At 44.0% G+C, this 14,252-nt stretch overlaps 1 protein-coding gene across 2 annotated transcripts in view; it reads left to right on the top strand.

Annotated features, from left to right (window-relative positions):
• LOC132983951 (G patch domain-containing protein 8) overlaps positions 1-9,332 on the top strand; it is a 32,748-nt gene extending 23,416 nt beyond the window's left edge. Inside the window, exons 4-5 of one of the 2 annotated variants that reach the window (XM_061050524.1) lie at positions 2,701-2,831; positions 3,980-9,332. In XM_061050524.1, the coding sequence (XP_060906507.1) occupies positions 2,701-2,831; positions 3,980-7,910 (4,062 nt within the window). In that variant the 3' untranslated portion in view covers positions 7,911-9,332. The other variant, XM_061050526.1, reaches the window with a different exon arrangement.
• The last annotated feature ends 4,920 nt before the right edge of the window (positions 9,333-14,252 follow it).

The following is a 14,252-nucleotide window of genomic DNA, read 5'->3' as shown; positions in this document are numbered from 1 at the left end:
CAGAACGCCCACACCGTGCAACATGAAATAAACATGAAATAAAAATGTTCCTTCACTGTCATTGTTCTTTGAAAATGAATTGAAGCAGCTGCAGGCCAATGTTAATGCTTTGTTTTCGCCAGCGGCAGGCACATGAAATGAGCTGCATGAGGCACTGAGCAGACAGTAGCCACTGGCATTGCAGGAACACACGCACACGCACGCACGCACACACGCACGCGCACACACACACACAAACACACACACACACACACACACATAGGCATGCATGTACACACAGCCTACCGAGCAGACAACAGATGAAATTCCAGCGGAAGACAGTGTCCCTGCAGGAGTATTGGCTTTGTAGAATAGAAGCTGATTGCATATGCCCTGTCTCCTTTCCTTGTCATCGATTCAGGGATAAACATGTCTGAATGCAGCGCTTTGTCAGCATTACAGAAATTGTTCGTTACAACAGAATCACACTCCACTTTTTTAAATAATAAAAAAGCAATCAGCCCATTAGCATGGCCCCTCACATGCTGCCTAAGAATACATCATCCCTCATTCGGAGGGCCTGGTGGATATATCAACTCTGACTCATCCGTAGTTGCCTCAGCCCGAGCGCTCCTTAACACATCTAAAGGAATATTGATTGAGGCTTTGACAGACGGATTGAGCTTCACAGCACATAGCGAGACTGGCATGTTGGAGAGCGGGAGTAATAACGCTTCCCTGCTGTTGGGGACATGACATCATCTTTGAAGACAAAAGTATTTTAACTTTAGAATGGGTAACGGAAATATCTCCGCTCAGTGTACTCAGCGAAAAATGGTTCAGCATGCAGTATTTTGTTTGGCACTAAATATAGTTACAGGTTTGCCTGCAGTGGGGCCTGTTTATAAGAGAGAACAATAAGCTGGCAGAGTGCAAAATGCAGGAGGAAGGAGGAAGTATTCATCTTCATATATTCTATTGTACTCTCTTCTTTCTCTCTCTCTCTCTCTCTCAGTCATTGCCATGGACAGCTACAGCGCAACCACCAATCTTTTCCTCCTCGTTCTGTCCGAAGCAGTTCATTATGCATGCCTCTGCTTGAACATGATTAATATTTCCCATAGAATGAGTCTGGCATCAAAGCCCCTCAAAGCTTCTCGCTGCACACTAACAAAACACACACATGCACGTACACACATGTGTCATGTATGTTTAAGGAACATTCTTAATGCCGTCTTCAGCAGGCTGACAGCGGGATGGTAAGCATGGGGCGATAATGGTAAAAGACACACGATTGTGTTAGACTCAACAGAGATTAACCTGAAGAGTGTCAGCTGCAGCAGAAGATCTGTGTGTGAAAGACAGTGAGTGTATAAATAATTCTGATGTCTGAGGGGCTAATCTGATGTGTGCATGAGTGTGTGCATGTGTGTGTGAGTGTGTGTGTGTGTGTGTGTGTGTGTGTGTGTGTGTGTGTGTGTGTGTGTGTGATACAAACTGTATGGGTGGATAATAGCATAACATAATCTGAAAGTGAGAGTGGTGTAATCCTGTTGCAATTTATACTACAGGATGAATTCCAAAATATATAAGATAAACAACAAATCCTGAGTTCATAAGCCGGGGTTGGGTTGCACAATGAGGTAGCTTGAATCCACAGGGAGGTGAGAGAATAAGACAGGAGATAGGAGGGATAGGCACGATACTGCAGCTATTTCCGAACTCTTTAGTCCTTCCTTAGACGCACCAACATGCACGCACCAACATGCACGCACGCACACACACACACACACACACATACACACACACACACACACACACACACACACACACACACACACACACACACACACACACACACACACACACACACACACACACACACACACACACACACACACACACACGCCAAGCATGGATAAAGGGGGGGATTAAAGTGTGACAGAAAAGGAAACCGGAGAAAGAGGCATGAATCATTGTTTCCCTGGGAGTATTGGCACACCTATAGCCACAGACACACAAATATACACATGCACACTGGCACAACAGGGATAATTGTTTTTATTTTTTTTACTTTGCTTTAATGCATTTTAGGCCCACCAGTTTGCTCAAAATTAAATCACTTGTACTACCTTGTAGTTCTATGACAGGTTATGTTTCCTAATTTTTTGTCACACCCACACACAGCAGATACTATGATCGAGTATTTTTTAAACGAAATCTCCGGCCTTTATAAAGCCTCAAATAGTTATTTTGCCAATGATAAAAGGTCGGGCCTTTGTGCTTTGTGTTGTGGTATGCAATTTCTGCAACAGCAAATCAAGGCCTTAAAAGCTTATAAGGACATGTAATTGGAGCACAAGTTCTGCAAAACCGACTGATGAAGGATTGAATATTTGAGAAACGTCAGTGGAAAGAGCATCATTATCATTATATCACTCTTGTCACTCACCCCAAACTGTGTCTGTAATCTGCTATTCACCAGCTTTGTTGTGTTTGCTTCCAAGCTGTGTGTTGGAGGAAAGACTCTTTCTTCCGGGCTGAATGGAGTTAATTGGACATGAGCTTTGGAGGAGAACATCTGCAAATGGTGCTGACTGATGTGTGTGATTTGAAAGACAGCTGCCTGCAGAGAGCTTCCTAACACTAATCTCTCCCTCTCTCTTCTTTTCTTGCTGCCCTCCACATATATATATTTTTTTCCATCGCTCTTTCTACCAGAGACTGAAGGAACTCCAGCAAAGGGAGTTTGCTCGAAACGTGGCCTCGAAATCATGGAAGGATCAGCGCAAACAGGAGAAGGCTCTCAGACGTCTGCACCAGCTGGCACAGCTGCAACAGGAGACTCAGCGGTGAGTGACTGTGTGTGTGTGTGTGTGTGTGTGTGTGTGTGTGTGTGTGTGTGTGTGTGTGTGTGTGTGTGTGTGTGTGTGGAGACTGCAGGGGCATGATCCAGAGGGGTTAGAAAGCGTCACATCCAGTCAATGGTTCTGCGACTTGATGGATGCATCCACAGATGTGAAAGCACCCAGTCCTATAGGCCACAGGTGAAGTAAATATAACGTTCTGACACATTCTTGTTGAGAGTAGATGATTTAAAGGAGAAAGAGATAACGTTTGAGAAAGGGATGGGTGGTAGAGGAAAGTTTTCTGTTAAAGAAGTAAATAAAAATAGTGAAACGGGTTAAATATTAAGCTTGCCTCCAGGTTTGCAAACCTAAAGCAATCAAAACAACGAATCAAAGACAATACATCACGTAATCATCATCTTGATTGCACCTTTTCCCGCTGCAATTAAATGTGTTTTCCTATAATCAGGCAATGATATGTGATCAGCATCACTATGACTACTAATATCTTGCCTACGCTTTTTCTTTCTTTCTTTGTTGAAGGCTATTTTCTGTGCTTCTTTTGTTCCCTTCTTTGTTTTGTTTTACTCTCTTCAAGTCTTACTTTTCCTTTTTCTTTGTTCTTGTCTAATTAGCATACATATTATATATTAAAAGTCTGAATAACCTCTGTAGTAAGAAACATCATGTCCTGTTATTGCATACCAAAATACTTGTACGGTACATAATTCTACCTGTGTACTTATTAAATGTTTATTTCATTAAATTTTTATTCTAAGCTATTATAATTATACATTACACTCCGCCCTTATCTAAATGACCTGCTATTGGAATACGCAATGCTTTAATCAGGACTCTCATTTTGGACTGCAACCTAAAGTACATACATACATACATACAATAATATTTTATTGCAATATTTGTCTTTTGTAATTTTATAATCAATTTATTTGAAGAAGCTGCAATAATTAATTTAAAGTACGGTTAATTTGGTTTCTAAAGTAGTTTATTTATGCTTCTGAAGCATATTCTCATAATGGCTTAAACTTCAATTTTATATTGAATTCAATTCAAGACACTTTAGCCAAGCTGAAGTGAAGCAAAGTTCAATCAACTAAAATAAGGAATATTAATATGACTTTCTTTTGCAGAGTCTCAGGAAGGACTTATGGACTAAGAAGTGCTGTCAGGTCTGGGAGGCAGCAACACTACAAAGATGTGGACCAAAAGGACCACAGCTGGGATGACAAACATGAACCCTTCAACTACTCCCTGAGACCCCCTCCCACTCAAGCTAGGACCGCTCGTCTCATTCACCAGCCAGAAATTCCAAACCATTCTCCTCCCCGAAAAGGGTTGCCCACTGCCCCAGCAGAATCACCTCCTGCATCCACTGCAGTGAGCCCCCAGTCTTGCCTGGGCTTGAATCCCCAGCTGCCTCTCTCTGGGCAGGGAAAGGCAGGGGGCAGGCTTGGGGTGTCCTTCTGTTTCTCCCGCAGGGGGCCACGACTTGAGCCTTCTGCCTCAGTCTTCTCGGACCTGGAGGAGGAGGAGAGAGAGAAGAGGGAACAAATAAAAGAAAGGATAAAGGGAATAATGGAAGATATCGACAGAGAAATAGGGTCAGCAGAAGAGGGGAAACACAGTGAGAGTGAAAAGTCCAGCTCAGACAGTGTTGGATCGAGTGACATTGGGCCTATCAGTGATTATCACAAACAAGACGAGGGGATGGGAAAAAGAGACTGTGAGAAAGAAAAATCTCCTATTTCCACAAAAATCCCCGATAATCAGAGCCAGGAATCTCCTGTCTTGCTATCTCAAACACAGGTGGACACATGGGGAACAAAAACAGATAGTGAGACAGAAAGAAAGCATGTGACAGAAGGGTTGAGGGAGAAAAGTCAGAATATGTCGGTGCTGGGGAAAGATGGCTCTACCTGTCTTAGATGGCCTGTCAGCTTGCTCAAGTTCACTATTTCTCAACCAAACATCTGCTACAGCTGCAACCCGCTCTGCTCGGATCACCAACGACAGGAACAACTCACAAAGGATCAGCAGGAGCCACAACAAAATCAGCTGTGTGCTCTCTCAGTCGAATCAAATCCACGTGTGCCAGCTATTCTTACACCAGACACTCATACCTGTTTACCAAGACAGACAAGACAAGAACTGAGAGTGGAAAGACAGGAAAAAGCGGAGGCAAATTTCAAGGCAGCACAACATATCAATTTAGACACAGAAGCACACCTGTTCCTAAAGAACAAAAACCTTTCATCGTCAGACTCACCATTAGAAAGAGGCAGATGCATGCTAAGTATAGAGAACAGTGCGAGGGCAGCCTCCCATCCATTTGACCCCGCTCATAGTGACAGCTCTGACACAAACTCCCAGAATGCTCAGGGAGGAAGATTAGGGGGCGCGAGAAGGATCAGGGAGAAAGCCATCACAACCCTGAGCTGTAAATCAGAGTCTGTCATCCAGCCTGGCACACAGGGGACAAGCATCAGCCCGTCCAGGTGTGAGTGTGGGAGTGAGACAATGTGTGAGTGTGCCAGATCTGCACAGCCGTACGTGGGTGTCTCAGAAGTGCCACGCAAAAAGAGAAAGAAAGCCAACACAAAGAAACACAAGCTGGGGAAGAGGAAAAGGAGCGATTCAAACAAGCGACAATCGGCTAGGTGCAAAGTCAGGAGCGTTGTCTCCACAGTCTGCACTCGAAGAGAGAGTAGAGGAGAAGCTGTGGGGAGCTGGGGGAAGGAAAGGAGGCAAAGAGGGATGAGGAAGAGGAGATTGCAGGGAGCAGGGAGCAGCTGTCTCCTGGGGAGATGTGACACTGAGCCAGTATCTGTCTCTGTCAGGAAAAGGGGGCCTCACAGGAGCCACAGCACTGAATCCCAGTCACGGGCAGACAGGGAGCAGGCAGAATCCTGCACTTCTTCCTCACTGCTCAGCAGACACACAGCAGACACAAACACCAAGGGAGAGGGAAAGCGACACGGAGACACAGCGACTTTTCCCTGGCGGTCTCACTTCTCCGTACACTCTTTCTCACCAGGATGTAACTCAAAGCTGTTTTGGGAAAGGGGTCACCATAGCAACCCCAGGAGTTTCATTGACTGCTGTTACCCTGACAACAGCTGTGGTTGCAGCCCGGTGAGAAAGAGAAAAGTCCTCCACAGGGACAGGAAATTCATTCATAGTCAGAGGAAGAGTTTGAGGCATGGGGAAGTCTGGGAGGACACAGAGAGGACCTGGTTAACGGGAGGGCGGTCAGGTTGTAGAGACAGGGGGAAGTTTCCTGATACAGAACAGTGGGATTGGATGCGAGGGAGCTTTCCTGGAGGTACTGACGAGGGTGCTTCAAGGCCTTGGGCGAGATCACGAAGCAGAACAGAAGAGTGGGATCAGGTGGCAAGGTTTAGTCCCAGTCCTTGCAGGTGGGGCAGGAGACGTAGACATCTTAGCACAGAGGATGTAGACTGGGACAGATGGACATGGGGCAGCAGCGACAGCTGGGAGGACTGGGGGACACACAGATCAGGATCCAAGGCAGGGGCAGACAGAGACAGCCCAGGCTTTATGTGGAAGAATTCACGCTCTAGAAGCTCAAGCTCCAGACACTTCTCCAGCCCTGAGTGGTGGACAAAAAAACAGACTTACAGCCCCCGGAGTGTGATCAACACACGGGCAAGCAGATGCCACAGCCCACGATCCTGCAGCCCCTGCAGCAGCACCAACATGTCAGAACTCAGTTTAGAGTGGAGCCAGAGTAGTTCCTGCTCAGCGGGCAAAGTTGATGGATTGGCTTTTAACTCTTGCAGGACTTCCTCAAGAGCTCAAGAACTTTCATCTGAGGGGGAAAAGAAGCACAGTAGTCCCATGTCCTCTCCTTCCAGCTTTACCTCCTCCTCCTTCTCTCATTCTTCACCCCAGAGGACCTCTTTTGCTCCCACAATCCATGGCCTCAATGCAAATCATGTTGACACAAGTTCCTCGAAGCAAAAGGAGCCAAATCCGCAGACCAGCATTCAAGGTGGACCATCTTCCCCAAGCAGGTCAGGCACAACTCTTGCAGGACAAGCCCCAAGTAATTCTCCTTCTAGAAAACTAGCAAGGACTTTGCTTCTCCCTCTCATAGGGAAACTACCTTCAATCCAGAGGAAGGCTAGGAGGTGGAAAGGCCTGCTGGAGAAGAGTCAGGAGAAGGAGGGCGATGAGGATGAGGAGACCAAAGGTAGTGGTGGACTGGACGAGGGAGCAGTCATCGAAAGGCAAAATTGTCCAATGGGAATCTTTGAGTCCAGCTCAAGCAACTTACCAAATCTCTCCTCATCGCATATAAGGACAGATGACAAACAAGCAAGTGGCCGGACTGTTGCTCCAATTAGCTTCACCGCTGAGGAGATGGACAAATATCGCCCCCTGCAAGAGCAGGCGAGAGAGCACATGCAGAAAGTCCTGGAGCAGACGCATAATGCAGAGTCACACACAGGAACGAACTACCCTCACACGGCACTGTCAGAAAACTCTGGAACTTCAGAGGAACAGTATACACCTTCCTTGCGCACCCAGTCAATTCACATAGACATAATGCAAACCCAAGCACAGCACACCCATGAGGTCAGTGTCCCACTTCCACATCTTACCCGACAGGAGAACTTTACTCAATCCATGGCTCTTGGAGTCCCCAACCTCCCGACTCTCCCACCATCTCCCCCTCTCTCAAGCCTCCATCATATCATTTTGCAACACACAGCCCTCTCCTTGGCCCCCTCCTCCACATCCTCTTCCACCTCATCCCCTTCCCCTGCCATCCACCCACACCCAGTTCAGCTCCCTCACCCACTGCCTCCTCTCCACCCACCAACTCTCCCTCATCACCTTCATCTCTCTCCCTTCTCCATATCTTCTTTATTCCCCTCAATCTTGCTCTCCCACCACCCCATCCAGCTCCTTCCCCAGTCACCCACTTTTCACCCCGCCCAACTTGCTCCACTCTCGCCGGTCTCCCTGCAAACGTTGAACCCACAACCTTTCATGGAACGAGTGTGGCCAGTGAGGTTTCAACAGAAGGCGTTGTGATTTTTTTACAGAGCGGCTGCCATGTTATTAATCTCCCTTGGCAACACAGACAAGTAAAGGAGAGAGAGGGAAATTTTGGTTTGGATAAAAGCCGACTTTTAGAAATGGGGATGTGTCAGTGCTTTTACGAGCATCTACTCCAACTCTTATTCACATATGCCCTTACACACACACACACATACATGCATGCACACACAAACAGCTTGGCAATTGACTGTTTTCAAGTGAGAATTTGTTTCTCCATCTAGCCTTTGCTGACTTGCAGTAGATAGTGGGAAAACATACTTTGATCCTTTGCTTTTTCCTTCATTCCACATTCAGGCCAACAATAAAGGGAAAGGTGCACCTGCTATTCAAAGACAAGCTGGGCTTGTGTCATCCTCCCTCTTTCCCTCTGAACCACAGACAGACCAGCTGCCTTTTGAAGTAGCCTTCATGCTAGAGACAGAAGTCCAAGAAAAAAGTGATAATACTCCCTCCTTATCTCCATTTCATATAGGTTATCTTACTGAGACTCTATCTTTCAACACATATAAATGATGTTCCAGGGGCTGAGGGCATAGCACAGTCATTTTAACCTTTCTCTAAACTGCATTTGTGTGCAAGAAAAAAGGTTTTCTGGACTTAAATACATATACAAACACACAGCAGGAAGGACTTTTTTTCCATATATGACACATGTAAAGACCTGTTTGTTTAAATAGTGTAAATATTCTGACCATGAGTGACAATGTAAGAGATGGTTGGAAGGGAAAGAATAAAACAAAAAAGTGAATTTAACCATGACCTGTAGTACGATGTTTTTTCTACACGTATGGCTTCAGTGGTCCAATCTCTGCATCTATCCATAATCAGTCGTGGTGTTATGGAATCCTTTTATCCATACAGTATTTAACAAATCAGTTATTGAGACAGGAGTGAGTGAAATCAATCTGTCGCGTTAAATCTTGTTTGGAAATGAATGGGCTTTAATGCTTTTCTTATTCCCTCTGATTCGTGTTGATCGTGCAACATGTTGCAACATGTTCCACATAAAGAATTAATACTCTGCGGTTTACAACTTTGCCACTTGTCTTTTTAAAAGATCTCACAGTAGTGGTTCCAAAGCTTTCATGCTCTTGAGCCCTTAAATTGAATTTTTTTTGTAAATCTTTGTCAGAGGATAGAGAGCAATTGCTAATTTGATCTGATTAGGCTGTTTTATTGTCAGTTAAAAAAATACAGGATTTCATGCTGAATTAAGGTAATTTTGTGTGGCAGGTTTTAAGCTTTTATATTCCCTACATTGATCATAATGCCAACCTTTTAGAGTCATCTCCACTTGTACCGATCCCTTCATTCCTAAGGGCCTGAAGAAAAAGTCATGATGACATTTACTGCATTTCCCAATTGTGGCAATTTATTTAATAAAAAGAGGGATCATTGTAAGAGTGCTTTTATTGTTTCATTTGCAGAGTGAAATGCTGCACTTTCAAATAAACTACATTTTGTTTTGATTGTCTGCTTTTAGAATAGTCTTTTGTTGTCCATTTTTTCCCAAAAGACACATTTATTCTAATGTCCAGTTGGACCTTTAATCCAGGGGGTGATTGAAATAAAACCATGTAAAAAGGAACACAGTTTCAGACGGCACCACACAGTTTTTAGTGCAAGATCTGCTTTAAAATCGAAACATGTTTGGTAAAACTAAAACTTATTTTCTTCATTAATGAAACATTTTATTTTTCCTTGCACGTCATGGCAAAGGTTAGGCGGGTAAGTAACTGTTGCCATGCATTCATGCCTGGTGATGGGAGAACAGTAAATGTATTAAAGCAGCGTGCCAAACAGTTGATCACTGCAGCGGCAGGCACTCAGGGAGCAGAACACAGAAGAGAACAGAGCGGCATCCAGATGGTCTATGGACTTGGACTACCCAGAGTGCTTTGAGAGATTGGATTGATTTGCCCTCAGTGATATCAGTGATCACAGGCCAGCACACAGGGGGGGCTGCAGCATAGGGCAACACAGAAACAGACCCCAAAACAAGTCACAAAACGTGTGCTCCCTGTCCTGAGGTGTTGGCTAGAAATATAAGTCAACCCCTGCAGAGATTTGGTAATTAGAGCACAATTCGTCTTTCTCCTCCCACTGACCCCTGAGCCTGTGTATATCTGTGTGTGTGTGTGTGTGTGTGTGTGTGTGTGTGTGTGTTTTAAAGTGTGTGATTTTGAGGGAAACAGAGAATCCCTATCTCTCTCCACAGGACGGGAGATCAAACAGACTGTGTGAAATATAGAGCAGCAATAATTAGCAGCTGTTACAGCATCAAACCTCTCTATCTCTACCTCTCTCTCTCTCTCTCTCCAACACACACACACACACACACACACACACACACACACACACACACACACACACACACACACACACACACACACACACACACACACACACACACACACACACACACACACACACACACACACACACACACACACACACACACACACACACACACACACACAGTACTGCTTCGTTCTTATCCCAGAGTTTAATTTAGAGATACTCAAAATGCGCTGCAACTTTTAAGTCCTCCAATACTGATAATCTCGAAGATGACACTAAATCAACCCACTCCACTTTTCCTCCTCCTTCTTCTTCTCTCCAGTTCTTAAGCATTAAAATCACTCACACAGCTTGGAGGGATGGATGCAAGAGAACAGACGCAAACAAAAGATAGAGGCTTAAAAGCAATCACAGGACATTAAGAAATGATTAAGAACTGTTATTTTAAAAGCAAATGTATCCACCAATATTGGTCACTCTATTTTATGGTTCCTCACTACAGTTATTCACAAAGGGGTCATGTGGAAATTAGTAATCACAATATCACTGTACTTTCTGTCAGTGACTGATTAAATCATTACAGAAACCCAGGGTGTGTTCATGTTTTGCTGTTGTGTGTGTGTGCCTGTATGCCCCTGTGTGATTTTGTGTGCACATGCAGCAGTGCGATTTGATTTATGATGGAGAAGAAGCGGTTTCCTCACTCAATCGCTCCTGTGAATTAATGAGGTATAAAAACTAAAGCTGGCACTCAGTCAAATACAGCAGCAGTCACAGAGAGAGAGAGAAAGAGAGAAGGCGCTGAGTGCAGGGGCAGGATCACCTCTATTGGCACCACATTTGATTGTTAGATTGTGGGTATAGATTGCATCGAGCTAAAAGAGACCCTCACGGCTACTCAAGCGATCCATCGACCTAAATTGCAATGCTGTGTAAATGAGACACTTCCCAATCTCTTGCTAGCTCCCATTCTTTTCTCTCTTTTTTTGTGTCCTGCCTCCTACCCTTCTCTTCGATCCAACCAGGTCAGTGGGGCTTATACGTTCAACTCCCCGGGCTGTTCTCCGACTGTGCAGAAGAAAAGGCGCCATTACACTCTGTCCTCTCATTCCCGCCCGTTCGTTCAGAGTCTACATCTTTCACATGTACAGCACTGGCTTTAACCGCACAATGTGCTTTGCAGAATTATTACACAAAGAAAATGCCCTTCCCACCACCTTTCTCTCCCTGTGACATTCATTAAAAGTTTTCTTGAGTTGTGCCAGAGTGTGACACAGAACCAGGCTGTTCTGTCCCCAATTTACATATTTTTTACCCAATGTCTGTGCATATTAGGAAAAGGAGTGACACTAATAGCCAAAGTAATATTTCCATTCTACCACATTCAAAATTTACAAATGAAAATATTGAAAAAGGAGCCAAGAATGCTCTAAAAGCTGAGTGGAGATTCTAGTTTCCTGCAGCTGAATATTCCCTTTAGAGTCTTATCATTTGATCATATCACATTCTATATTTCTGATGGTTTGTACATCACTTTGTTAACTTTGAGAGCTTTTGAACTTCCTTAAAGGTTCAGTTTAAAGAGTTATCTGTCACCAATGATGCGCCAAGAGACACTTCTGTGACTGCCGGTGCCACATATGGAAAGCTAAATGACTCCAGGCTGTTTAGAGCTTTTTTACATCAAACAGATATATTACTGTGTATAACCCTGAACCAGAGGGGAGAAAACCCTTAATGCTATATAAAAGGAGTATATTTAGTTGTGATTTTTTTTTTTTTTTTTTTTGACTGCATACATTTGAGTGTATGTTTGGCTCTCTTGCAGAGGAGAGACTTGTTTGTGTAGGACTCGCATTATGTAGAAATAACTGTGAATTCTGTTCTAGGATGGATTTAAAGCTTAGAAGAGGTAGTGGGCTCAGTGATACTCTTAAACTTGGCACAGTCGCCCAAGGACACGACGCTGTCAGCACATTGCTTACACTCATCTACACACATATGCGCGCACACACACACACACACACACACACACACACACACACGCGCACACAGAGGTGTAACAGGGTATAATTTAGCAGGCTGTAATAGTGAGATGTGATGCTCCGTTGTAAGACAGCATAGCTAATTCCACGGTTATGTTATCTCTGAGGGACAGATGTTCCCAACAAAGATTACTATGCGCAAAACACACAAAACAAAAACCAACACGTACACAAACGGAGTGCATGCAGAGAGAGGCATGGGCACATTCTATCCTCAGACAATGGCAGCAGCAGGCTGGTCTGAAAAAGCCTTATTGACCCAAAATACAGATCAATGATGAAGTCAACTTATCCGAGGTAATTATGTGATATAATGAGTTTCTGCAGCAAACAATGAAAAAACAAAAACATTTCACACATTCACATTTCCTCAACAATTATTCCATATAGGAAACAATCAGATTAATCATGCCACGAAGTTTGACCTCCTGCCACATTGAGTCGAAGAAAAACACATATTTTACAATAAGCCTAACTACATCACCTTTTAATGATCATATTAACCACCGCAAAAGCCGAGTATTAACCCTTTGTGCCACTTCATCCGGTGCAGACCATATCCCAGGTCAGTCGCACAGCATACATTAACACAAGAAATCCATCCTGCACAGGAAATGGCTTCACTGCAGAGGAGAAAGGAAAACTTGATTCATGGCTTCTCGCACAGTGGCTGTCAGGAAAACCCATGGGTCAGATAACCATCACTCCCATTATGTCGTTAAGTCACACTTTGAATGCACAGCAACAGCACAAAGAAGGTAATGTAGATGAGTGACATGCAGTCCTTATCTGTCCGTCTTTGAGTAAGGTCAATTTTGTCCTTGGTTCTTCTTTAAATTTCTGTCTCATTGTATGAAAGAGAAAAAAAAAACTCAAAACATTGACTGTCCATGACTTTAAAATACTTAAGTGTTTGCTCGTGGAAGCTGAAGGTGTTGCTTGTACAACTTAAGGCCAATTTCAGTGCTTGAGCATAATGTCAGGAATAATATGGGGTATGAATGAGTGGGTTAATGTGTGCATGAACAGTTATAATGCCCCCCTAAACACAGCTTGATCTCCCTCCTCCCGTTGCTGTTTAACTGGTTTCAGCTCTAAGTCTCCAGATTCTGATAATTTCCCCCATAATCCTTTCAGAGGAGCCCCCCACTTAACTCTTTAATTAAGACAACATTACTCACATACATACACCAACACAGAAGAAAAAAAATGCACATGCAGAGTGTTGCATTCAGCTATATGACGCATGGACAGTTGGTGGTTGTTTGCTGTGTTCATGTGTCGGTGCAAGCCCTGTAGAGGGTTGTTTGTGTGTATTTCAATGATTAAGTCCCCATCATGATGTTATGACGACACGTGCATTTTTAAGCTGTTAATCCAGGATTATTCTCCCTTTGCTCATCTCATTACCAGCGATTATTAAAAACACATAGAGGCGCAAACACGCACACACAAACACACACACAAATACTAATTATGGGCTGGTTTCCCAGGAGACTAAACCATGCAAGAGACGTCTCCAATATATAGCTCGACATACAGGTTAGAAAACAATTCTACTTAATGCATGCATGCATTATAGGCGTGTGTAATGTAACATTTTTTGTTAGTTCATGGGTATTTTAGGCATGAAAATATGAAAGAGCAAACCTTCTGGGCCGATGGCTAGGAGATATATCCACAAAATTCTGATTATACCTGTGCTTTGGCCTCTCAGAAAGCCATTTTGGCCTTTCAGAGAGCAATTTTGAGCACAGAGCCGGACAGAAAAGCAAGTAAACAGCGGGTGTCCTTTCCCCATGATTGAATGTGTGTCCTTGTGTAGAAACTGCGGTCCCCTCACTCAATGAGTGAGCATATTCTTGCAGTGCTGAGGCACATGCACAGGTGAGAGAATGGTCAAGGTTTTTTTTTTTTCGTTTTTTTTAAGCTCACCTGAGGCTTTGTGTCCACTCTGGCCCCCACTCAC

This window comes from Labrus mixtus, chromosome 11 (genome assembly GCF_963584025.1).
Source record: "Labrus mixtus chromosome 11, fLabMix1.1, whole genome shotgun sequence".
Taxonomy (NCBI): Eukaryota; Metazoa; Chordata; class Actinopteri; order Labriformes; family Labridae; genus Labrus; species Labrus mixtus.
Note: the sequence above shows the minus strand (reverse complement) of the source record. Positions and strands in the feature narration are given on the sequence as shown.